The sequence below is a fragment of the Macadamia integrifolia genome, chromosome 12 (assembly GCF_013358625.1).
Source record: "Macadamia integrifolia cultivar HAES 741 chromosome 12, SCU_Mint_v3, whole genome shotgun sequence".
NCBI classification, from domain to species: domain Eukaryota; kingdom Viridiplantae; phylum Streptophyta; class Magnoliopsida; order Proteales; family Proteaceae; genus Macadamia; species Macadamia integrifolia.
Window position 1 is genome coordinate 668,426 of NC_056568.1, and position 26,509 is coordinate 694,934.

At 39.9% G+C, this 26,509-nt stretch overlaps 1 protein-coding gene across 7 annotated transcripts in view; it reads left to right on the forward strand.

Moving 5' to 3' along the window:
- Window positions 1-26,509, forward strand: part of LOC122057033 (F-box protein At3g54460-like) — a 39,792-nt gene continuing 13,283 nt past the window's right edge. The window contains exons 1-9 of one of the 7 annotated variants that reach the window (XM_042619017.1): window positions 1-811; window positions 11,532-14,171; window positions 14,261-14,474; window positions 14,563-14,853; window positions 14,946-15,005; window positions 15,159-15,289; window positions 15,505-15,619; window positions 15,868-16,016; window positions 24,140-24,707. In XM_042619017.1, coding sequence (XP_042474951.1) covers window positions 246-811; window positions 11,532-14,171; window positions 14,261-14,474; window positions 14,563-14,853; window positions 14,946-15,005; window positions 15,159-15,289; window positions 15,505-15,619; window positions 15,868-16,014 — 4,164 coding nt within the window. In that variant the 5' untranslated portion in view covers window positions 1-245 and the 3' untranslated portion in view covers window positions 16,015-16,016; window positions 24,140-24,707. Of the gene's footprint in view, window positions 812-10,609; window positions 11,095-11,531; window positions 14,172-14,260; window positions 14,475-14,562; window positions 14,854-14,945; window positions 15,006-15,158; window positions 15,290-15,504; window positions 15,620-15,867; window positions 16,017-18,221; window positions 18,589-24,139; window positions 24,708-26,509 lie in introns of those variants that run through there. The other 6 variants (XM_042619018.1, XM_042619019.1, XM_042619022.1 and 3 more) reach the window with 6 other exon arrangements.

Below are 26,509 nucleotides of genomic sequence, written 5' to 3' on the forward strand. Positions count from 1 at the left end.
AAAGTATTCTAATATTGTCTCTCGCGTTCTTCTGTGTAATCTTCCTCTCTATCTTCCTTGAATCCCCCTGCCTATCCCTGTCCATACTACAGAGATGAATGGCAAGAGCTCGTCCATTCTGCTCGCTTTTTAAGCTCTTGTAGTCTTCTGTCTCTCTCTCTGTCTCTGTCTCTCTCTCTCTCTCAGTGAATTAGTTGAAGAGATTGAAACCCTAGAATACAGAGTACTAGTTTCCAGCTTGGGTAATGCGAGGCGCTCAAGAAGAAGAGTATCTTCAGCAGCAAAAGCTCTGTGGCTTCTGCATTATAGTTCTCGCTGTGAATTCACCTCCACAGAATCAACACAACGACCTCTCGAAGATCCTTCCTTTTGGTACTCGTTGTTACCTCTTTCGAGCTGGGTCTAATGTTGGTTTTCGATCCGAAGATGGTACAGAATTGTCTCTGATTGAATGCAGTGGCAATTCGGCTTCTGAAATTGGAGCAGAAGAGAATTCAGCGGTTAATTCCTTGTTTTTGACTCCAAATTCTAGCAAAGACAAGGTTAGTCAGAGAAAATATGGTGCTTCAAGGAAGAAGAGCCGGACAATTGGTCTCGTGAATGGTAGCATGAGCGTGGTCCACCAGCTTCACTCTTTGACAGTGCATAAGAGTTTGGAGATTGTTGCTCGAGTAGTTAGGATTTCAATTCACGACAGCAGGGCTGCAAGGGCTGTGCTGCTGGTTGATGTGCATCTGCCGGTCGCAGTATGGTCAGGTTGGCAGTTCTCCAAATCAGGGACGACGGCTGCTGCTCTGTTTAGGCACTTGAGGTATAATTCCTCCTTAAGTTATTGATCATTAAGTTGTGGCATTGGATGTGTAATTGAGATTTTGTTTATGGGTTGCCCATCCTGTTGGTCATAAGGCAGGGGGCAAGTTTATCTAGTGCTGAAAGTATGTTCTAGGAGGGTGGTGGGTTTTGGTTGATCGAGTGAGAAATTGGACTAGATTAATATGCAGAGTTATGGTGATAGGGTGTCAGGGACAATGGTCGACTAATAGTAAAATGGATGGACTTAATTGTTTGAAGGGTCGCTTGGGATAGTTAATGAGTGGTGATTGTCTAAATGCTAAAAACTTATGGTTGAATCCTGGTCTAATGTTCAGACTTTGAAGGTCTCACCCTGCCAAAGTACTGTATCTGTGTTTGAGGCATTATATTGGCTTCAAGTATATTCTACCGGTCACGATTCAAGGGAGAGAACACAGCATTTAACTCAAAACACATTTGATTTATTAAATATTTATAAAGCCCGATATAAGTTGGATTCTGTGATACGCATAATATTTCATAAATCATGCTCACAGCTTTGAAGAATTATTTTCAACTGGAATTAGTGAGATGATATCTTTGAAAAGGTGACTGAATAAATTCCATAATGACACCAAAATATGTAAAAAAACTGATGTAGAAAACAGACAAAAGGTTAAACTGAAAACAAGAACCATTAATCTTGTTTGAAATCTTAGAAGGAGCATATATAGATGGATCTTAACATAAAACTAACTGAATTTGACTATACCACAATAGATAAGACTGGTCCTGCATAGTGAAATTACAAAGTTTTTCATTAACCTTGAAAATAGGTTCACAAAATTAATAAAAATGGAAACAGATAAGACTGATATTCAGCCATACCACAGTGTTTCTTATCACTTTTGAATGTATTTGAGTTGAGTTGCGGGGAACTTTCAATGTGGCCCCTAGGCCATCCTGAATTTTCTGTCACGCTATTGTCCCTTTTGCAAAATAACAAAAGAATCACTGAGTTATGCTTTGACAAATGCCTCATGAACTTCAGATAACAAGCCTGTTGAAGTTTCTCAAAGAATATAGGAACATTATGATTAATTTGTGTGAAAAATTGATACCCAACCGTATGCACATATAACTTCAAGAGTTCTTTGTTCGCCATTTTCAAAAAGAGCTAATGGGTTAGTTGGTACAACTGCAACAGTAGTAGATGGATCTACTAGATATGGTTTCAGGCTTGGCTTGGCTTGCTTGTCTAGATTAATAAAATGAGGCAATTGTGTGGGTCCCAGCAGTCTAGGGTTGAGCCAATTTTCTGGGCCAGACCTTCCTAATTATTAAATGGCCCTATGGATGAATTAGCCTGGGATCTACTCTTTTATGGTAAGACATGTGTGAGCATCCTTTATAAAAATAAATTAAAATTTGAACATATTAGCTTAAGTTAGTATGCAGTAGTCCATTTTGATTCTAACAAAATTGTATTAACATGATGTTAGATAAGCCCAAATGGGGGTTTGAGTTGGGTAACTAGCTGTCGGATTGGAGACCATGTCCAATGCAGCCCATTGATTAATCGATATGGTGGCTGAACAAGAAATAGGCATCCTTTGTTAGCTAGGCTGTGTTGACAATACAATCTTGACAGTTTCTCAAATTTAGCAACGATATAAATGTGGATGTTGCATTTCTGCCTCTAGCCTTTTATCTTTAATCTTGACAGTTTCTCAAATTTAGCAATGATCCAAATGTGGTATGTTGCATTTCTATCTCTAGCCATTTATCTTTAATTTGGGAAAGGAATATACAGCCTTGAAGGGAAAGAAAATAAAAACCATCAAGGAGATGCCACATCCCTGAAGGCAAGGGGAGGGAGGGAGGAATCAAAATGGAGGGGGAAAGGCCCCAAGAGGAGACAATAAGATTGTTTCTAGGGGAGCTAGCAATGGGGAGGGGAGAAATGAGGGAGAGTTTGGAGGAGACCTCGAAGTGGATGGAATTCCAAATCTTGTCAAAAGACTAAGAATTGGAGGTCCATCTACGGAGGTTAAGCTCCATCCAAATATGGTTAATGGTGGCCCCAAAGGTTAATTTCCCGGCAATGTCGTAGATGGTCTTACCAGCATAGGTCATGTCAATCCAAATCCATTCTCTTGAGAGGAGGGGGGATCTTCCAGAAGGCCAACAACAGGCTAAGACTCTTCTCCAGATGGTGGAGGAGAAAGGACAGGCAAAGAAAAGGTGGTTGGTATCTTCAGTTCCATTCTAGCAAAGGCAACGAGCAAGGGAGATTGGGATGTGCCGGCGAATGAGGAAGGATTAGGTGGAGAGGAAATTGGAGAGGGCTCGCCAAACAATGAAGTTGTGGTGATGGATATGGAATCTAAACAAGATGATTTTATGCCAAGGAGAGGTGGTACCAGGGGTTATCATGAGATGCCAGGCGGAGGAGGAGAATTTTTCGGAGGTGGAAGGGGTCCAGATGATTTAGTCCTCTCTAGGTGAGGAGAGCAGGGGAGGGGGGAAGGAGGACCAAATAGAAGACATGGAGTTGAGGCCAGGGGGAGGGGGGACCAAGCACCATTTGCAATGATGGAAGAGACAGGAGTATCTTTAGCAAGACCAAAGGAGTAGACAAATCTATGCCAATTTTAGAGAGAACTTCATAAGGGTGCCAATTGTCAATCCATAGGGAGGTAGAAAGACCATTTCCGATCGTATAACAGATATTGTCTATGGCTAGAGGTCTAACCTGAAGGATATTGCACCAGATCCAGGAGGCATCAGGAGGAATGGGGGCGGTCCATAACGAGTCCTTGCGGAGAAGGGAGGAGTAGATCCAGGTAACCTAAATGCTCTTTTATTTAGAAGCTAGCTTCCAGATTAGCTTGAGAATGCCTGTGGAGTTGGCATCTTTGATCCTTCCGAGACCAAGGCCTCCCTCGGCTTTGGGGAGGCAGACAAAGGACCAGGAGATGGGATGGAGTAATCTGAATATTTTTGCACCTTTTTGGAGGAAGGGGCAAAAAAGGGATTCTATGGCCTTAATGGAAGCTTTGGGGAGGGCGAAAATACCAGACCAGTATAAGTAAGAAGATTGGAGGACGGACCTGATGAGCTCCAACCTGCCAGTATAGGATAAGAGCTTTCCTTTCCAGATTTGGAGCCTATTGCGGATGTTGTTGTTGGTGTATGATGTCTTGTATTCCGTCGCAGTTTAATCCAGGGAGTACTGGTGCAGCACCTAGACAGGCAGGACGGCGGTCCCGCTAGCCGGTTAGCGGGCCATGGGGGTTGCAAGGGGGGCAGGAGGCCCCCTTGCATAGTAGGGGGTGTAGGGAGGCGCAGCCCCCTGCTTGAATTTTTTATTTGAGGGCAATTGTAGTTTAATCCAGATTAGGGTTTTTTCGCTATATATTTGTAGCGAGGGTTTCTTTCTCTGTAATGCAAGCAATACTGAGAGGTGTGAGGACGAGCGCTGTAACCCTATTCTCCATTGATAGTGAAGCAGGATCTCATCTCACCGGGGACGTAGGCAATCTTGCCGAACCTTGTAAAATCCGTGTGCATTGTTTGTTTTGTTTTTCCATTATCTTCTGCATCGTTTTAGGGTTGCGTTTCTACAGTTGTCAAGCATAGGAGTACAATGGTGGGCTGTAAATCTAAAGGAAATAAGGGGGAGGCCTAAATATTTAACAAGGGACCCCAACGAGAAACCAGTGAGCTGAAGAAGATGAGCTTTAGTGGCAATCAAGAACCTAGAGAGAAAGATAACGGATTTGAGGAGATTGATACGAAGACGAGAAAGGGATTCAAAGGATTGGAAGGAGGAGAGGATGGTCTTGATGGAAACGGTGTCAGCTTTAGAGAAGACCATGAGATCATCAACAAAGGCAAGGTGAGTGAGTTTGAGAGATTTGCACTTAGGGATGGGGAAATGAGGAGGTAATTAATATTGGCTTAGATAGATCGGGAAAGGACTTCAAGAGCCAAACAGAAGAGAGGGGGGGAGAGAGAGTATCCTTGATGGATGCTAGCTGTAGAGCCAAAAAATCTAGTCGGGGAGCCGTTCACTAGGACAGAGAATTTGGTGGTGGAGATACAAGAGAAGAAAAGTGGGGGGAAAGGACATGGCTAGCATGACCTTGGAGATGAAATCCCTTCGGATCGAGTCAAAGGCTTTATGGATGTCGATTTTGAGGAGGGCTGAGGGGAAATTAGAGTTGTGACTGAAGCCTCACACAATCTCATGACAAAGGATGATGTTGTTAACGATGTTGCGACTAGCTATAAAGTTGATTGGTTGGGATTGACAAGAGATTCAATAACCAACTGAATCCTGGAGGTGAGGATCTTAGCAATGAATTTGTAGAGGAGATTGTAAAGGGAAATAGGCCTGAAGTCCGACATGGAGGAAGCGCCATCATTTTTGGGGATGAGACAGAGAAATGTTTGATTCACTCTTTGGATTTGTGAGGGGTTAAGGAGGAAGCTCCAGATGGCCTAGATGTGAGATCTTTCTCAATGATCCCCTAGCAAAAGGAGAAGAAGCCCGTATTGTAACCGTCAAAGCCAGGAGCCTTGCTGAGTTTGTGGGAGTTGACAGCTAAGAGGATCTCATTGTCAGAAGGGATGGCAAGGAGGAGGGGGAGAAGGTGGTTGGGGATGAATTAATAAATCAGGAAGGGAGGATTGAGGGCAGGGGAGACTCCGGGGGTTGAAGATGTCGGAGAAAAAGGAGACAACCTCAGCCTCGATGTCAATAGGATTCTTAAGAATATCCTTGCTAGGGGATAAAAGGCGGGGAATGGAGTTGAAATTGGTTATGGCTTTGAGGGATTTATGGAAGTAGGCAGAATTAGAGTCTCCAAGCTCCAACCACTTGATACGGAATTTTTTCTTGATGAAGCTTTCTTCTTAGGCAAGGAGCGAGGAGAGCTCAAAGGATAGTGCTTTTTTCTTTTTGAGCAAGGGAGGGGTCGTGGATGTCCGCATGGAGGCGGGATTGGACAGTGGTAAGCTGGTTTGTACAGGAGGAAACCTGGGATGAGATGTTTCCAAAAGTGGAAAAGTTTCATGCTTGGAGAGCAGATTTAGTATTCTTGAGTTTGTGAGAAGGCAATGAGGGGGGAGGAGAAGGATTGAACAGGGATGTCCCAGACTTGTTGAATAGTGGGAAGAAAGTCTAGATGAGAAGTCCACATGTTGAAGAATTTGAGGGGCTTGGGCCTGAAGGAGATATAAGGTTAGACAAACAGAGAGATGGGACTGTGGTCAGAGATAGAGGGGACGTCAAAGTTGGCATTAGAGGAAGGGAAGCTGGTAAGCCAGGCTTCATTGAAAAGGACCCTGTCAAGCTTGTAAGCAATTCTATCTGTGCCAGATTTTTGTTTTTCCAGGTGTACTTAAGACCAGACCACCTTAAATCATCAAGGCCTATGGCTTCTAAGCAAGAGTTGAAGGCATCCACAGACGGGGGTCTATGGGGTTGCGACCCATCTTTTAATCGCTAAAGTGGGTAACATTGAAGTCCCCCCATCCCCATGGGGAGTAGTCAACCTGAGGGGCAAGGAAATAGAGATTCTTCTAAAGTTGAGACCTATCTAGTGCACAGTTGAGGCCGTAGATAGTAGTGAAGTAAGGGAACCCCCAGAGGGGTCAGAGATGGAAAGGTGGATGAATTGGGAAGAGGAGACAAGAGTGACATGAATTGTGGAGGGATTTCGAAGGATAGATGAGCCCATTAGGGCAGGAGGAATAATTAGAGAGGAAGGACCAGGAGGGGGAGATAGAGGAAGCAATACGGGAGGCATTCGGTTCAGAGATTCTGGGTTCAAGGAAGCAACAAAGGATAAAACGAAAATCTCTGAGATGGGAGTGAATTTCAACATTTTTGTCCAAGGAGTTGAGACCATGAACATTCCAGATTGTCTAGCAATTCATCGAGAGGAAAATGGGAGGGGCAATGTGGCCTTGGAAAGGCTGGGAGAACAGGAATTGCTGCGGTGAAGGCGACAACACTCCTTCTGGGGGGGAAACGATGGTGGAGGAAGGATGGAGGGGGTTAGAAATAGATTTGAAAGAAGCAGGGCAAGGGAAGGGATTAGAATCTGGGGTGATAGAGGATGGCTTGGAGAGGGAGGGCTGAAGCAGTCGTGGCAGGGTCCTAATGGATAATGGGGATGAGATCAGGAGAGGAAGAGGTTGGTGGAGACGTGGCAAGGCCCTGCTAGATGAGGCTCATAGTAAGGGAGGGAACCAGATGAACAACTGATGAAGTCGTGGCAGGGTCATAATGTAACAGGGGGAGAGCATTAGGAGAGGAAGGCGTTGGAGCAGACATGGCATGGCCCTGCTGGATGAGGATCACAGTAGGGGAGGTGTCTAGATGATCAAAGGACAAAATCGAGAGGGGTGCTGATGTAGATGTGGCATGGCCCTATCAGAGGGGACTCACGACAGGGGAGGGCGGGAGCATAGGAGAGACAGGGGTCATGGAATGGGGGTGAGGTCGAGGAAAGGGAATTAGCAAGAGGCGGAAATGAGGAGGGAGGGTAAGGTCAAGAGAAATGGAGGTTCTCGACGAAAAGGGAGGGACAGAGGAGGAACGGCTAGACAGGGAAGGCAGGGAGCAGGCGAGGGTAAGTGGGTGGAGGGGATGAGAGTTTAGGTCAAAGGGAAAGAGGAGAAGGGCGGTGTAGAGAGGTGAGAGGAGTTGTGTTGGATTGGGTACGAGTGGGAGGAGTTAGAATGGATAAGAGGCGGTAAGTGGATGGGCCTAGGTAGGAGGCCCATAGAAGGATGGGCATAGACAGGGGATATCAAAGGAGATGGGCTGGGCTGGGCTGGGCTGGCTTGAGGGAGGAAGGGTGATGGAAGGTGAGCCCTAAAGGATGGCTGGGCCAGAAGGAGCGAGAAGAGTGGGCTGGTTCAACCGAGAGGATGGGGGAGGACAGGCATTCTAGCCAAACTCCGATGTTTCCAACAGCTTTTTAAAACTCGAGTAATCATTTCTAAGTTTTTCATTTTTTTTCTAAGCTGTAAAGTTTTAAAGGGTTGGCCTAGTTTAGGTTGAAGGCGGGTCAATACGTTATTCCAATCCTGTCTTGTTGAAAGTGCTAGTAATCTTGTTTTCTTTTTTTACTTCATCCAACATGACAGTCAGAAATGCATTGATTGCGTTGACTTCAACCTTAGTCCACTTTGCAGACTCTCCTTGTGTTGTGCACTGGGATGCCATTATATTTTCTAAGTAATATAAACCATAATTAGAAATTATGATACTACCCCGAAGCATCATAATCCATATCATTCAAGCAAAGCAATAAATACCACTTTTGCTTCCATAGTATTACAACATACCAACAAATAGAAATTAACATCATCTATCAGTTGAGAAATTGAAGTAGTTGCAATTAATAACAGAGAGAGAGATGGTACTTCTTTAGTTCATAAAAAAAGAGTAGATAATAAAATATGACAGAAGATTCTAGGTGTATGTCAGTTCGGAATTTGATGAAGATGAAACAGAGAGAGATGGTACTTCTTTAGTTCATCTATTTATCTAAGACATGCTGCAAAGAAGACAACCAAATAAGTCCCTATTAACTAAGATATGGCAATCTGAGTCAGTTGTTAAGCCTTACAGGTTATGGTTCATGGATTTTCCATTTTGACATTCTAGTGCTCCAAACCTAACCTAAAGAAATTTTAAGAAAAATGTAATTTATGCATCTAGCTTAAAGTAAAAAAAAAAAAAAAAAAAAAAGAGGCAGTTGAAAAGATAAAAAGCTGCATCAAATTCGCAAACCCTTTACCGCTTGTCTTCAGAAGCTCTTCAACTATCAAGTATATGAACAGAGTTTTAAGTTTTGATACCAACATCACTTTAAGCTTCTATAGAATTTAAATGAAATACTAATATTTAATATTTAATTAAATTCAGTAAGTGTTGTGTAGCCAAAACTGATAGAGATATGGGAACACCAAACTCAACAAACTACTGTAAATAGAGATGAAATCTTGAAATTCTCAACTGAGATCAAACAATGGATGCAACATTCACATCAAAACTGGAAGCATCAATGCTTAGGCCATCCATCTTTTGGGGTCAAAAGCTGATTAATACAGATTGGATGATTTGTATGGTATTGGCTGTGACTAATGTCAATACCTAATTGATACATATCAACTGATATGATATGAACATTTATTTATTTTAGGTAAAAGAAATGATATTTTGATATTTTGATCCCGTATCAGCTTGATGCGGCTAATACGTATCAATATCGGTATCAATATTGTTGGCAAGTTAGCAGTGCCATTGCCATGAACTGCATCCATGTTCCCACCTCTCAAAGTTTATCAGTTAAAAGGGGGAGAAAATGAATGAAAAGAGGGATTGAGATTGGAAAAGGTTGTGTGAATGTAAAGCAAGCAAACAAAAATAGTGACCAGATTCATTTCCCATCAGGAATTGGATTTTAGTGTGTTATTCAGACTTAGAGAAACTAGAAATAGCAGTTGCTGTGGTAGTGAACTTCTGATCAAATAATTCATCAGTGCGTTTTGGTGATCATAGCCCCAGGCCTAAGCCCCCATATGGCAAGCAATAGTGGGGCATGCTGATTCGAATCCGCAACCAGTTGATCCGAGCGGTGATGGGGCTAGGCACTGACTGTTTTTAATCAATCAGCCTAATCTTAGACTTAAACTTGTCAGTTCCAATTGAACCTATCAGTGCGGGTCAGCTTTTAATTCAACCAAGTTATCTATCTGTGTGTGGGTGTAGTGACAACAACGCCATTGATTTCGTGAGGCTTTGGCATCAACGTTTAAGCCATCCATCTTTTGGTATTATGAAAATAATTGGCACACTTATTTTCTTCTATTTCTACTTCCAATGTATTTCAATGTGAACCATGTTTGCTTACTAAACATTTTCATTCGTCTTATCCTCACCATTATAATCGGTCTATTATTCCTTTTTCATATTGTGCATTCTGATGTTCAGGGACTTGCTCCCACCTCTTCTTTATTTGATTATTGCTATTTTGTGCCATTTGTTGATGAGTGTTTCCCGTACCATGTGGGTTTTTCTGTTGAAACACAAAAGTGATGTCTGTGATGCTTTCAAAAATTTCTTCCTAATGATTTGCACTCAATTTGATACTAGATTTAAAATCGTTTATGTATTGTGGGCTCCAAAACTTTTTTTTTTTTTTACCGATAATGGCATTGTCCATCAATTAGCTTGTGTTTACATACCCCAATATAGGGTAGTTGAGCCGAAAAATCGCCATTTATTGGAAGTCACTAGGAGTCAACTAATTGGTATGCATGTCCCTACCTGACCCGGTATTGTTAAAAAAAGAGAGGAAGCATAACCAAGTCAAGATGATACGGATCAACCCCTTCTTCTTGAGCCAAAGATCTTACCATTTCCAAAGGAACTTGAGTTACTTCTCTTTAGATTTTTTTGGTCTGATACTCTCCTCAATGCATTCTTTTTGATGAATCATATGCCTTATAAGTATCCTTAGTTTCAATTCTCCTTTAGAAATTGTCCCCCCTGTGTTTTTGCCTTCTCTCTTCCTTACAAAGTGTTTGGGTGTATGTGTTCTATAAATATTAATACGTCTGCCCGGACTAAACTTAATCTTAAAGCCCTTAAATATATTTTCATTGGTTATGCACCATCTACCAAAGGCTATATGTGCTACCATCCATTGTCTTGGTGGTGGCTTCTTTCCGAAGATGTCACATTCTTTGAATTTGTGCCATTCTTTTACTCCTCATCTGAAATCTCTTTTAGGTGAGAGTAGTGGAAGTGAGGATTAAAAACGAATACAACCAGAGGATGGCTGATATAAGGTCTTTTCTGCTGGATTTCCTTGCTTGTCACAGGAGTTAAATGGAAACCCTTCTAAAGATGCCCTAATGATTGTCAACCAATCAGCCACCTACTATATGCAGATGAAACTATTCTCTTCACCAATGGAAGTTAAGTCTATCTCTGCACTCATTGCATTCCTGGTGGTATTTAAATTTATAATTTCTTTTAAGTACTGTTTTGTTTTTGGTTGTATATTTTTGTGATTACTATAGAAAAGTTGTATATATTGATATAACAATCAATCAACTTTAACTGCTTATCTTTGTTTCTTAAGATTTCTCTTTCCTAAGGCAGGGAAAGATTTATGCATGGAAATGAACAAGTACAGTTTCTACCAATGTTGACAGTTCCCAAAAAAAAAGAAAAAAGAAGGAGCAAATATGTTGTCATCTTGACCATTGCAGGTCATTTAATTTTTTTTTATTTTTTTTATTTTTTAAGTTTCACTCTTTCCAACAATGTAACTTCATACATTCAGATGGAATTTGTAACCAATTTTCCTTTTCTTTGCAATGACTACGTTTCCTAGTAGAAATTTTTTGCTCCTGATTAATATTAGTGCAAACATATGCCACCAAAAAAACAAGGGCAATTCACTTCAAAAAGTAAAACAAATCTACCTGCTTTTGTAGGCTTTCTGAAGTTTCACTTGAAGTAATACTTTGGATGCATTCCCTATTTACGATCATTGGCACTATTTTAATTATTTAATTGATACTCTTGGGCCCTTGGCTAGGTGTACGGTGTACCTACCTGTGCTTAATACACTAGTCTTTTCTGCTAATTGAGCAATTATATTGGTTTTCTGACTTGCTAACCAATTAGGAACATTTGTCTGCAGTTGTGACTGGGAGCAGAGAAACTTGATGCTCAGTGGTGACAGAAACCATTACATATATAGTCAGATAGATGATGAAGGTATTTGGAGTGTCTCAGATTGTCATGTTCTTGGATGTAAACTGCACCAGAATGTAACTGGAGCTTCCAAGAAGAAGCTGTTTGAGCTCCATGAAATTTTCAAGAGTTTACCTGGTGTTTCAAGGGAGGGAAAAGTTTATTCTACAAGAATCAAACCTGCAGATGATTCTCTCACTTTAGGCATTTGTGAGGTTTCAGATGATATACTGACTAACATTCTAATTCTGCTTGGCCCCATGGATCTAGTCAGAGTTGCAGCCACTTGTCGCCATCTAAGATCCTTGGCATTATCAATCATGCCATGCTTGAAGCTTAAGCTTTTCCCTCATCAGCAGGCTGCAGTTGAGTGGATGTTACAGCGTGAGCGCAATGCTGGAATCTTTGCGCATCCTCTTTATATAGATTTCGCAACTGAGGATGGGTTCCATTTTTATATAAATTCTGTTTCTGGTGAGATAGTCGCTGGAATCACTCCCACCATCAGAGATTTCCGTGGTGGTATGTTTTGTGATGAGCCAGGCTTAGGTAAGACCATAACTGCACTCTCTCTTATTCTGAAGACTCAAGGTACATTGGCAGACCCTCCAGGGGGAGCTGAAGTGACATGGTGTAAGCATAATCCTGAGCAAACTTGTGGCTATTATGAACTGAGTTCTCGTAATTTCTCTGCTGGGAGTTTGATGTTGTCTTGGAAAGGGTTCATGGGTCAAAAGGGGCAAAGGGAACCGATGTGTCCAGGTATGATTCCAATTCAAAGCTCAACAGCCTCCTTATCAAAGAGAGCAAAGTCAGGAGTTTCGGATAAGCTTTCTTTGAGGGCTGCTGCTTCCTGTCCTAGCAAAGTAGGAACTACATCTTCCTCAGCTACATCCTCTTCTCCGGCAACACGTGTCTTTCGGTGCACCAGGAGCTCGAGTCATGTTAAGAGAAATCTTCGTACTACACATGAAAGGGCTTCAGGCCCTGCGAAAGAAAGCAGGGTTAGAAAAAATGCAAATAAAAGGAAACGTACTTCAGATAGCCCAACAACACATTTCTTTCTGAACAAGAAAGATAGTGTCTCATTGAGATTATCCAATGGTTGCAAGAAGCCTCGCAAGGCTGGTGTTGATCATTCTGAATATAATGAGACTTGGGTTCAGTGTGATTCTTGTCGCAAGTGGCGGAAGCTTTCTGACACTAGTGTGCCAACTGCTGCTAAATCATGGTTTTGTAGCATGAATTCTGACTCTTTCCACCAGACTTGTGCCAGTCCTGAGGAATCTTGGGACTACAGCAGGCCCATAACGTACTTCCCAGGGTTTTACAAGAAAGGAACCCGGGGTGGGAAGGAGCAGAATGTCGCTTTTTTCACAAGTGTGCTCAAGGAGCACTATATGTTAATAAACCCTACAACAGTGAAGGCTTTAACTTGGTTGGCTAAACTTTCTGAGGACAAACTCTTTGAAATGGAAACAGTTGGTTTGACACGTCCAGTTTTAGACCCTCGCATCACTGACAGAGGAGGTGCAGATGGATACCACAAAATTTTTAAAGCATTTGGTTTCATTGTGAGAGTTGAAAAGGGTACCAGCAGATTGTATTACCCACATCATCTTGAAAATTTGGCTTTTGATTCAGTTGCATTACAAATTGCTCTCACAAAGCCTTTAGACTTAGTAAGGCTATATTTATCAAGAGCAACACTAGTTGTTGTCCCGGCAAATTTAGTTGATCACTGGAAAACTCAGATCCGAAAACATGTCAAACCTGGGCAGCTGCGTGTTTATGTCTGGACTGATCAAAAGCCCTGTGCACACAATCTGGCATGGGACTATGATGTTGTAATAACCACCTTTAATCGTTTAAGTGCAGAATGGGTCCTGCGTAGAAAGAGTGTGTTGATGCAGGTGCATTGGCTTAGAGTAATGTTGGATGAAGGACACACTCTTGGTTCAAGTCTAAGCTTAACAAACAAATTGCAAATGGCCATTTCATTGACAGCTTCCAATCGGTGGTTATTAACTGGAACACCAACTCCAAACACACCCAATAGTCAAGTATCTCATCTTCAACCCATGCTTAAGTTCCTTCATGAGGAAGCATATGGGCATAATCAGAAGTCATGGGAGGCAGGCATTCTTAGGCCATTTGAGGCAGAGATGGAGGAAGGTCGGTCACGTCTGTTGCAGCTACTTCATAGGTGCATGATCAGTTCCAGAAAGGTGGATTTACAAAGTATACCTCCTTGTGTCAGGAAAGTGACATTTCTTGATTTTACTGAAGAACATGCAAGAAGTTACAACGAATTGGTGGTTACTGTTCGGCGCAATATTTTAATGGCTGATTGGAATGATCCTTCACATGTTGAGAGCCTTCTGAACCCAAAACAGTGGAAGTTCCGAAGCACCACAATTAGAAATGTTAGGCTATCATGCTGTGTGGCTGGACATATTAAAGTAACAGATGCTGGGGAGGATATTGAGGAAACAATGGATATTTTAGTGGAACAAGGTCTAGGTCCTACATCAGAAGAGTATGTTTTGATAAGACATTATCTCCTGAACGGTGGTAGCTGTTTCAGGTAACATTTAGCCTTTTTATTTTTCATGATCCATCATCTGTTATGCAGTTTGCCCAGCTACATATCAAATTGTTTTTCTGTATTTTTAGGTGCAAAGAATGGTGTCGTTTACCTGTCATTACTCCATGTAGGCATCTTCTGTGCCTTGATTGTGTTGCTCTGGACAGTGAAAGGTGTACTTTTCCCGGTTGCTGGAATTATTATGAGATGCAGTCTCCTGAAATACTAGCCCGTCCAGAAAATCCCAACCCAAAATGGCCTGTTCCCAAAGATCTTATCGAATTACAGCCTTCATATAAACAGGCAGGTGACCTGGAATATGTAATGTTTCTTTCTCCTTTTCTATTTTTATTTTTCAACTTCATGTTCTATTTGCTGTAATCTTATACAGGATGACTGGGCTGCTGATTGGCATGCAACATCGAGCAGCAAAGTTGCTCATCTTGTGGAAAGGTTGAAAGATTTGAAGGAGGCTAATACAAAGATGGGCTGCTCTTTGGATGACAGTGAGGTTGTTAAGCCCTCTGATGATCATCTTTTTCCTTCTCCGAGAAGCTATTGGAATGCGTTTCTACACCCTGAGGCTTGCACCCAACCAAACGTAAAGTCTTATAAGACACCTCCTGAGAAAGTGATAATATTTTCACAGTTTCTTGAGCATATACACGTCATTGAACAGCAGGTAGCAGTTTATCCTGGGGAATGCTTGGTCTTATGATTTTTTTCAACTTTTTATGACTCCAAAGGCTATTAATCATGATTCTCCTCTCGCAGTTAACAGTTGCTGGTATCAAATTTGTTGGAATGTATAGTCCAATGCATTCTATGAACAAGGTATTCATTATTTGGTCTTTTTTCTTATTACAATTTGTTAAACAGTTTATGATATATATATATATATATATATAACAATACATTGAATTTTAAATAATTGTATTTCTGCATCTGTCAATGCGTTTAAGGTTTGATTTACTTGACTTTGTTCAGATGAAATCATTAGCAATCTTCCAGGAGGATGCAAATTGCATGGCTTTAGTGATGGATGGAAGTGCTGCACTGGGTCTTGATTTAAGCTTTGTCACGCATGTATTTTTAATGGAGCCTATTTGGGACAGAAGGTAAATGCTTTGTGTTGTTCCACATTGCTGAATCTTATTCAATTTTCCCTCAATGTTTTAAGTGCATGGACTGCCCATGTGGCAATGCCATCTTTTTCATACAAGATGCAATTACATATGTTTCTTCCATGAATTGCTGGAAACATCTTTCCTTTATTATTCTAACAGCTACTTCACAACAATATGTTGACCAACTTGTTTAATTCTCTAATCAGTATGGAGGAACAAGTCATTAGTCGGGCTCATCGAATGGGTGCAACTCGTCCTATTCATGTGGAAACCTTGGCGATGCGTGGTACCATCGAAGAGCAAATGTTGAATTTCTTACAGGTATTACTATCAATCTGAACTTTCTGAACTGCATAACATATGCATAATGCAGAAATGTAAGATTTTTTTTTAACTTTGGGTCTACATGACCGATAATGAAGCATTTAGATATTCAAATAATGGAGCAACTGTCTTATAGAAGAATATAATTTTGAATGGGTTGGGAGCTATGGAGCATCTCTGCAATTGGCTTCTTTCTGTTCTCTTCTGGATGCTTTCATTTACTATTTTCTGTTCATTTTTTTTAGGATGCTGACGAGTGTAGAAGAACCTTGAGCGAAGAGTTTGGGAGAAATGACCGTGAAGGGGCACGGGCACATCGTACATTGCATGATTTTGCTGAGAGCAATTATTTGGCTCATCTTAGCTTTGTAAGGACTAGAATCAAGTCGTGAAGGTACTGCCTTTCCAATTTTATTTTGTTTCTAGTCCCGTAGCAATATTTATTTTTCCTGTTTTATTTTTTTAATATTTACATCTTATCAATATTTTTTAGTTGGAACAGAGGTGCCTTTTTCTTTTTTTTATCTCTCTTTCCCACCACCCTTTTTTATCAATATGCTGATGTTAACTTGATGGGGCTAGGGTTTGGAAAAGTCCTAATTTATAAACCGAATCACACTCCAATCCCAAAGTATCAGAATAGGGAAAATTCCAAACTAATTGGAAAAATAGGACAACTCTGGAAAGAATTAACAAAATATTTTACCCCTTTATTTATGTAATTAGTATAGCAGAAAACTATTTTTTAAAAAAAGTTTCGGAAGAGGAATTTCTAGGCAAATGGGATAATGGAAAATGACGTTTTCTGGGTTGATTCTCTCAAGGGTTACGAAATAATATTTTTAGTCATTGGGAATTTTGATACTGCTACTCTGATTTAAAGTCCATCAAATGCAGTTATTAAAATCTTCGAATTGATGATGGTGCATATGGCGTAGGGGTGTCAATCCTGAGCCCGCACCGGTAGGCCTGACCCAGCCCGACTCGCTTAAGGCCCTACCTGAACCGGCCCGTTTAGCTTATGGTGCAGAGTAGTAGCCCGTCGGGTGCTCGACCGGCCCGACTCACTTAAGTAGCCTGTTAGAACCGACTCAATTAGCTCGACCGACCCTACCCCCTTTAGAAAAATGCTTAAATTGTAAATACCTATTCTACCACTAATACTACAAAATATGAGTAAGGAATAGGTAGGACTAAACTAATAGCTGATTACAACACAATGGATAGATGAGATTTCAATGAGAAATATGGTGAGCTTTGTGATTTCATTGTATTATGTATACCAGTGAATCAAAAATTCAATATCAGGTTTGTAATGTTCTTGGATCATTCAATTGTTAAGAAGAGTGTAATTCTTGTAACTTAGATTACATTTTAAAAACATGATTCCCTTGGATATGGTTCTGGAATTGTGAATGTTATCCTCCATTAGTTTTAAAGCCAATAGTTTAATCTACTTAAAAAATGATTTTAGGGTAGGGTCGTTTAGAGCCCGTTTAGAATTAAATAGGCTCAAGGCCCATTTAAGGTAGCCCGATTAAAGCCCGACACCGACCGGCCCGATTACAAACCATACCATGCCACCCAAACCCAGGCCTGTTTAAGTAAACGGGAGTTCACGGTGCAAGGATTTCACACCGCCAGGCCCGGTTAGGCCCGACCAAGACCGGACCGGCCCGACCTATTGACACCCCTAATATGGCGTACTACCACATGTGCAGGTAAGCTTTGAGAAGATGGGGTTTGTGATGACACAAAGGTTGGAATCAACACTTCTGCTCAAACTATATTTTCCCCAAACCACTAAGATTTCCCACCCTGAATAGAATAGATTAAAACTAGAAATAACTGAGGATATACAAGAAATTTGCAAGTTTGAAAATCAGCACTCGAGGGGGACGGGAGTTGAAATTATTAAATAGAAAGAATAGAACTACATGGATTTCTCTTAGCTGTCAAAGGCATATGATGGCCAATCTATCTGGTCCGTGACTAATGTCTAAGCTACTTGGTTGCCATTAATGTAAGACCCAAGAATACGACAAGTACCGAACCTGCCTGGGAGATCGGTGAGGTGTCTGGTGTCCCCACCAAGAATACGGCAAGTACCAGGGGGTTTGGGAGATCGGTGAGGGTGTGCAAACTTTAGTCCCACATCGTCTAGGGAGAGATTACTGGGCTAGTTGATAACCTCCAGCCTCCTTAACATGGCACAACGAGTTTTAAAGCCTTGAGGCCCATGGGCCAAAGATGACGATATTGTGCAAGGTTAATGGGGGGCGTTACAACTAATGGCTGAGCTACTTGGTTGCCACTTAACAGACTTAGTGTTTCCTCAATATCATTGAGAAATTTGATGACGTCTATAGCAATGCCTGTTATTTCCAGCAACGACACATTAGGTTTCTTTCCCCAAGGGATTTTCCTGTGAAGCATTGCATTCTACTATGGTTCTCTTTAAATCACATTAGGTTTCTTTCCTCAAGGGATTTTCCTGTGAAGCGTTGCATTCTGCTATGGTTCTCTTTAGATTTAAGCTTTATAAGAACTTTGTCTCTGCATGCTACAGCTACATCTTGAACCATCCTTTGCTTTGCAGGGGTTTCTACTTAGCATTTCCTTTCCTGAATATCATGGATTTGCATCTCATTCCATCTCCCTAATTGGTAAAGCCTTCTAGAGGATGAGCTACCTGTCTGAAGCACTGAGGTTGACTTGTTATCTATCGGGAGCATTATCCTTCCTATCCATCATTGACCTTTCTTTCTGACCACTCTAATTTTGTTTTTGCTGAGAAGGATATTGAATTAGCGTCTTAACAAGTCTAATTGTTCAGGGTACATTTTGCACTTGCTTTGAGACAGTTTATGTTCATTAGACAAAAATGGGGTGTAAAACTGTGGCAGAGAGTGATTTATTTGAGTTTCTCTAAATGACATTGTTATTTAGTTGATCATTTATTCGAAGGTTACGTTTGGTAGTCATTCTGTTCCAGAAACGACATTTTGTGTCAAAAACAAAATTTTCAGTTTGTGTTAAAATTCTGTTATAAAACAGAAAAATGGTGTTTGGTTCAGAAACGGTTTCAGAATAAGAAAACAAAGTTGTGGCGTTTGGTAAAACTTGTTCTGAAATAAGTTTTTTATGATAATCATAATTATAGAAATGCCACTAATTAAAATATTAGCATAAATTGGTAATCTTTTTAGACAATATTAAAGTAGTTGATACTGTCTAACAACTGAACAAATAAAGAAACTAGTTTCAAAGTATAAAAAAAATACATAAATAACTATTTTTTGTTCAAGTTAAGTATCTAATCATTCTTTATTCTTGTTCAATCCTAAAGAGTTATAATCGTTAAGGACGTCTTTCAACATATTTGTTCGATCCTCTGACCCCTTAATTCTAGATATCTTTTCATATACTCGTGTGAAGTGGATGGTGATGTAGATGATGATGACGTTGATATTTCCGAACATTGCGACGAAGGTGATGTATGTTGTATGGAAGAGATATTTGTTTTATCTTTTAACCATACAAACATACCATATCCACGATTATCAACATACATTATAAATAAATACGATTAGGGTAATTAAATTTCAATGTGAAAGTAAAAAAACCTAAAATTTGCAAAAAATACAAGTCAATCATGGAATTAAAATTACCCCAGTTAAGTTTAGACAACATAAAACATACTGTCCCTTGTTTATGCCTTTCCTCGCAGTTTGTACTTTGCATTGGCCTTTTTCACATCTATATAGTTGTAGTTGGTCCACCCACATGAAAAAGTTACAAGACCCTTGACATTTGAAAAATTCGTACAACTTTTTTCGTAAATTTCACAGTTTGCTATGCACGTGGAGGTATAGAAGAAGTCTTCTGTATATATCATTCAAATCTCATGCAAGTTATACCTTATCCCACATATAAGAAATGTCTCAAGCAAACATCATAAGAAATATAATCCTAATTGTACAACAGAAAAGAAATATTATCCAAAATGTACCACATAAGAAGTATAATCCAAGATGTACCACATAAAATATAATCTAAATTGTAACCTACTCAATAACAACTTTGTCCAGAAATGTATCTATTTCAATTATCTAATATTTCTGGCATCCCCTGTTGTCTAGCCATGGCATTTGCAATTCTTATCTTAGTGGCATTAATTTCTTTTGCCCGATTTCGTTGACTTACTTATGTTATAAAAGGAACATAGTTTTGAAGTGGGGGATTCAATGCATCTTCCACATCTTCCACAACTTCCTTATCTTCACTCAGTTTTAAGAATTTTTATTAGCGGTATGCTCTTCTTTAATAAAGATGTGAAGCCCACAACATACAATTAATATTGACGATTTGTCTTTCAAAGAGAATGAATGCATTTGCCTTAAAGTTTGTAATTTGTTCTTCAAAATCCTAAATGTTCGTTCAATGATACTCCGAAGAGATGAATGCTGTAGTTGAACAATTCTTTTTCTGTTCCTGGGGATCTTCTAGGCCATTTGTAGTTAGATACATGGTATTTCTCACCCCTAAATGGTGTCAAATACCCAATTTGACTTGCATACCTAGAGGCAACAACATAATACTTTTCTACAAACAAAAGGTTATATATATATATTATTAAATATAAACTCTAATTACCTAATATATTATGAGAAATTAAACAAAATAACGCTAACACCTTGAGGTGGATGTGGAAAACTCAACGTAGGATCACTCCTTGCCTGTTTAATAACTTGGCCGTCATTCACACTACCCTCTCACCCTGCATACATAAATGTGAATCGCATGTCAAATGAACATACACATATCACATTCTGAGTTATAATCCTCTTTCGATTCCTATGAATTTGGTTTTCTCTTGGAACTATTCCATGGATGTGAGTACCATCTGTGATGCCATTACAATTCTTTTCACATCCGCACCTTCACTTACTTGAAGGCCAGTGACTTGGACAACATCTCATATCCAACAATCCAATCAGGATCTCTGATGCTATACTTTAAGATCACAAATTAATGAAATGAATTAAAATCCAGAAGTATTTAGTAAAAATTAAGATAATTACAACTAATCAACTTCTACTGATAATATATTTGCACTAAAATGTTTAAACATGTCTGTTATAGTTACCAAAAACTACCCATCATGGTCACATCAAGTATATATCCAAAAGAATCAAAAGGTAGAATGAGCCCTGTCATTCTGAAAATGCCCTATAGGCACAGTCATCACAGACATAGCCTCACTCATGCTCAGCCAGCTCCTCTGTCCACAGTTCATCTCCAAGCAGTGTTGGAGTCTCGACTATGGTATTAGAGGGAATGCCTAAATTAACATCTAAAAAAAAATATAACAAATAGGTGAGCCTCAACGAGGCCCAGTGAGGGGGGGGATATGCAAGCAAGCATAATCAAGTATGATGCAACAATATGTATCAGCAAGATTAAATGAATTCAAAATGTGACTCGATAATTATCGCACGATTATAATCATTACAACTAAGTCCATATAGGGTCTTAGTGCTATTGCAACATATGTGGTATTCTTGGTCCCGGAATTCTCATCATTCACCCAACGATACAAGCTAACAACGATACAAGCTAATTACGAGTCAGGAGCATGCCAGTCCCTACATACGCACTTTGGTTATTCGGTAAGCCCATATTTATAACCCCTAGTAACCACGACTTTGGAATTACCATCGGCCACGGAGGGTTAGTCTTGACACCGGAATTACCATCAGCCAAATCAAACTGGTGAGATTAACCAATAGCTTTCCCATACTGGCAATGGGTTGTAGCACCTGGGTTTGTTATTCTAGCCCAATGCAATCTAGTATGCAAGTAAATCACATCACAATAGTTAGGTGGTCACAGTTGGAATGCCGGATTATGATTACACAAGCCTAACATTAAGCTAAGTTCAGATGGGGTCTTACTACTACTGCAACATAGTTGGTATCCCTGGTCCCGGAATACACTATTGGACACTCAGCGACAAGCTAGTTGCGAGTCAGGAGCATACCGGTCCCTACATTTGTACTTGAGTACTCGATAAGCCACTATTAATAATCCTTAGTTGCCTTGGCACTGGAATTATCATTTGCCACGTCGGGCATGTCTGCCTCCGTAAACAATCGCCTCGTACTGCTGACGTGGTATTCCAAAATTGGATCATCGGACCTACCACAGGTGGGATTAGCGATTACCTTTCCCCCTATTGCCAAGGGATTGCCAAATCTGGGTCTGTGTTTCTAACCGTAAGCATGCTACATGAGGTGCACAATTATTAATCATCCGTAATCCATAAACGGGACCACGATGCCAGAAATCACCCTTGGCCACCCCGTGCCCCACATCAATGATTACATACATCCATTCTCAATGAGAGAACAATGTCAAACCATTGACACACATATAGACACAACATATACTTCAACTTAAAGAATTAACATGTAACATAGATTTAAACAAACAACATGATCATGCAGGAATAAATTAAAAGCAAACACTCCGTAAAATAAAACACAACATCCACTCACCTCTCGTCTCTACAAGCTGTATACAATCGATGAACTCACGTTGCGTAGCCTCACCGCTTGACGGTTCTATTCTTTGGAAACAAAAGGGGGTTTTAGCTGAAAGCTTTGTATGCTTCTAATTCCCTTTTATGGTGATGATTAGACCCCCACCACATGGTTTGCCAATGCTAGGTAGGTTTTACATGTTAGGGTTAGTGATTCAAGGTTAGATTTCATGAATGCAACATTGCACACAGTAATCATCTTAGGAATGATGTAATTAGTCATATAGGTTACATAGATTTTAAAGTTTTTGGTTATTTTCCCCAATTAGGATTTTGGGTTACTCAATTTAGGAAAAATTGGTTAGGGTTTACATACATTGGATCTTTAATCCCAATTATAGTCACCTTATTTCTCAAACTTAGGTATATTAACGATTCCCTAAATTTATGGTTGAGTTAGGGTGGTAGATCATAGGGGTTTTGGTTAATTTCCTCAATTTAGGGTTTAAGTTACCTAATTTGGGAAATTCGATTGGGTCCCTAAACCCAAATGTGACCACCTAAATCCCTTAGTTTAAGTCTCCTTCACTAATACCCCAACCTATATTTGAGTTAGGATGGTAGATCATAGAGGAAGGTTCAAATAGCTAAATGGGGCTTATCTATATTTGGTCTCCACACTCAAAGGTGGATGGTTCAATTAGTTAGATTAGGTCTTTTACATAAAATCCTCACTTTAATTTGTAATTCAAGTAGGTAGGAGATGGGGATTTTGGTTAGGGTTCCCAATTAGCTTGGGTGGAGAATGGGGTAAGAGAAAGAATAAGTATGTAATAGAGGTAAAGTGAGGGAGTTTAACTCACCTTAATGTGTAGGTAAGTGGAGGTGATCTACCTTGCTCCAAGCTCCTCCTTTTGCCTTACTTTCTTCCTTCTCTCCTCCTTTCTCCACTTTCTTCTTCTCTTGCCTTTATAAATTGTGAAACAATTGAGCTAAAAGCTCATTATATAGAAACTTAAGTTCATCAAGGCTTGTTTGGGGAAATAATGGGTTTTGCTAATTACTCTTTATATGGTAACTTAAGTTTACTAAGTTTTGTTTGGGAGATAAATGGGTTTTTACTTATAACTCTTTATATGATAACTTAAGTTCACTGAGGCTTGTTTGGGTAATAAATGGGTTTTCTCCTATTACAGGGTTAATTCCCCAGTTAGCACTAGTGGGCCCACCTTGGGGTGATCTAACCTATTAATCCACCCGTTTGTAAGTTGTATCATCTATTGGAGGTGGTTTGAGGTGCACAGGTGAGTGGGCCCCGGCCTCACGGTCAAATAACCTATTTTATCACAACATTCCTACTGGTGTGGGTCAATTGTGCCCAACATAGTTAGGAGTTGGGGCAATTTCAATTTGTTGCACTGGGGATTTCTAGGGCCTGTACATGGGTGTGAGGCCGACCTTAGTGTAATATATTACTCGGGCTCAGATGAATCCCTTTAATGGAAGAAGACTTACACTGACTTCCTTGGAGATTTGTAACCTTCCAATGCAAGTATGGTCATTCCTTACCTTGTGGCAGAAAACTGATGCTGGTCAGTAGTCCTTGACACTGTCCCCGCCTTGTGGTTCATGTGTAGTCAAGCACACAAGGTAGGTTTAGGGCTCGGTATAACAGTTGTATGACATGTTGACAATGAAATAGTAGAGAAAATGTAATAGTCAATATAAATAACTAGAAAAATATTCATATAAACACGGTGTACCATCTTTTTAAAATTTACTGTAAAGAAAGGGTAGTATTTGGATTTCGTTGCAATCTCTTCTAGTATCCTATTGACATTTGGTGCTATAATTTTCTCATTTGTCAGACGTTGCATTGCAATCAGAACGAACTTGAATGTCCGACTAATTGTTTCTCCTGAGTGTTGGAATGTATTTTGAGCATCCCTATTACTTGTACCCTTTATGTATAGGAACATTCCAATCTGTTCATCCACTCGGATGTTACTCGTGTCTTTCAACCAATAGCCTGAAGAAGACACTGTGGACTTTCAGGAGGACACTGAAACTCGCACCACTACAAAGCAAAGACTTGATAGGACACCCACGGCCCGAAGAAAAAGGAGTGCCACTAAGGACCACTCCCATCTTCAAGACTTGTATGGGAAGTACTTATCTTTGAAGATTGAAAAGCATCTAATACTACTGTCACATCTACAGTTTGTGATGGAGAAGGTGCATCTCGTCCTCGTGATTTCAGTGGGAGTGTGTGTCAAGCTGTATTATCTTCTATGACAAATCTATCAAAGAAGACATACTTAAAGTCTGCCAATCGTATTTGTGTTGATCAAGTTTGGAGGGAGTTATTTATTTCAGCATATCCTACTTAAAGGGGTTGGCTTTAAGATGGGTTGGATTAATGTGGGACCATGATGATTTTGTTTTGATGCTATTATGGGATGATTTTGACTTGTATGAACAATTTTTTTCTTAGATTGTTGTGTGTACTAGTGAATTTATGTTATTTAATTTGGCGTGTTAGATTTTCTTGCGTACTTGGTGTGTGTATGAATGCTTTATTGTTATGTGATGTGGTAATTTGTTTGATGTTGGACATTAGTTGTCAATTTTGTTGTAGTTTTGTCAACATATGCATTAGGAAGAGGATATGATCATTTACAATACATTGGAATTGATGAGAAAGTCGATATATAATAGGGAACCATGTAGAGATAGCATAAATGTATCAGGGGGTTGTTATAAGGCATGAGATTTTGAATGGTCATTCCAATAGATGTTACGAACAATTTAGAATGGAGTGCGATGTCTTTTTAAACTTGTGATTATGTTAGGCACAAGGGTTAATTGAAAGACAACTAACATCTGAGTGGATGAACAGATTGAAATGTTCCTATACATTGTTGCAAAGGGTGTAAGTAATAATAATGTTCAAAATACGTTCCAAAATTCAAGAGAAACAATTAGTCGGACATTCAAGGTCGTTCTGATTGCAATGCAACATATGGCAAAGGAGAAAATTATAGCACCAGATGTCAATAGGATACCAGAAGAGATTGCAATGAAATCCAAATACTATCATTTCTTTAAGGTAAAATTTGAAATGATGGTACATTTTGTTTATGTGAATATATTTCTAGTATTTTGTATTGACTAGTATATTTTCTCCACTATTTCATTGTCAATATGTCATAGAATTGTTATACCCGAGCCCTAAATCTACCTTGTGTGCATGACTGCACATGAACCATAAGTGGAGACAGTGTCAAGGACTGCTGGTTAGCATCAGTTTTTTGCCACGAGGGAAGGAATTACCCGACTTACAAGTGTTACTCGTGCTGGGACAATTAGAAGGGTTACAAATCTCCAAGGAAGTCAGTTTAAGTCTTCTGCCATTAAATGATTCACCTGAACCTGAGTAATGTATTACACTGAGGTCAGGCCCACACCCTTATACGGGCCTAAAAACCCCAAGTGTAAAAACTTGAAGTTGTCATAACTATGTTGGGCACAATTGACCCACATCAGTAACAGTGTTGTGACAAAATAGGTTATTTTATCGTGGGGCCCGGTCCCACGTACCTGTGCACCTCAAACAACCTCAAATAGATGATATAACTTACAAATGGGTGGACTAATAGGTTAGATCACCTTAAGGTGGGCCCACTAGTGCCAGTTGGGGAATTAACCGAATAATGGGAGAAAACCCATTTATTTCCTAAACAGGCCTTAGTGAACTTAAGTTACCATATAAAGAATTATAGGCAAAACCCATTTATTTCCTAAACAAGCCTTAGTAAACTTAAGTCACTATATAAAAAGTTATTAGTAGAACCCATTATTTTCCCAAACAAGCGTTAGTGAAACTAAGTTTCTATATAAGGAGCTATTAGCTCATTTGTTTCACAATTTGTAAAGGTAGGTAAGAGAAGAAGAGTAAGAAGAAGGAAGTAGGGGAAAAGAAGGAGCTTGGAGCAAGGGAGGTGATCACCTGCGCTCACCTACACATTAAGGTGAGTTAAACTCTCTACCTCTATTGTATACTTGCTCTCTGTCTCTCTTACCCCATTCTCCACCTAAGCTAATTGGGAACCCTAACTGAAATCCCCATCTCCTACCTACTTTAATTACAAATTAAAATGGGGTTTTGTGTAGGAGACCTAATCTAGCTAATTGAACCACTCACCTTTGAGTGTGGAGACCTAATATCGAAAAGCCACAATTTGAAACCCTAGATTTAGCTATTTGAACCCTAGATTAGGAAATTGACCAAATCCTCTATGATCTACCACCCTAACTCAACTATAGGTTGGGGAATTGGTGAA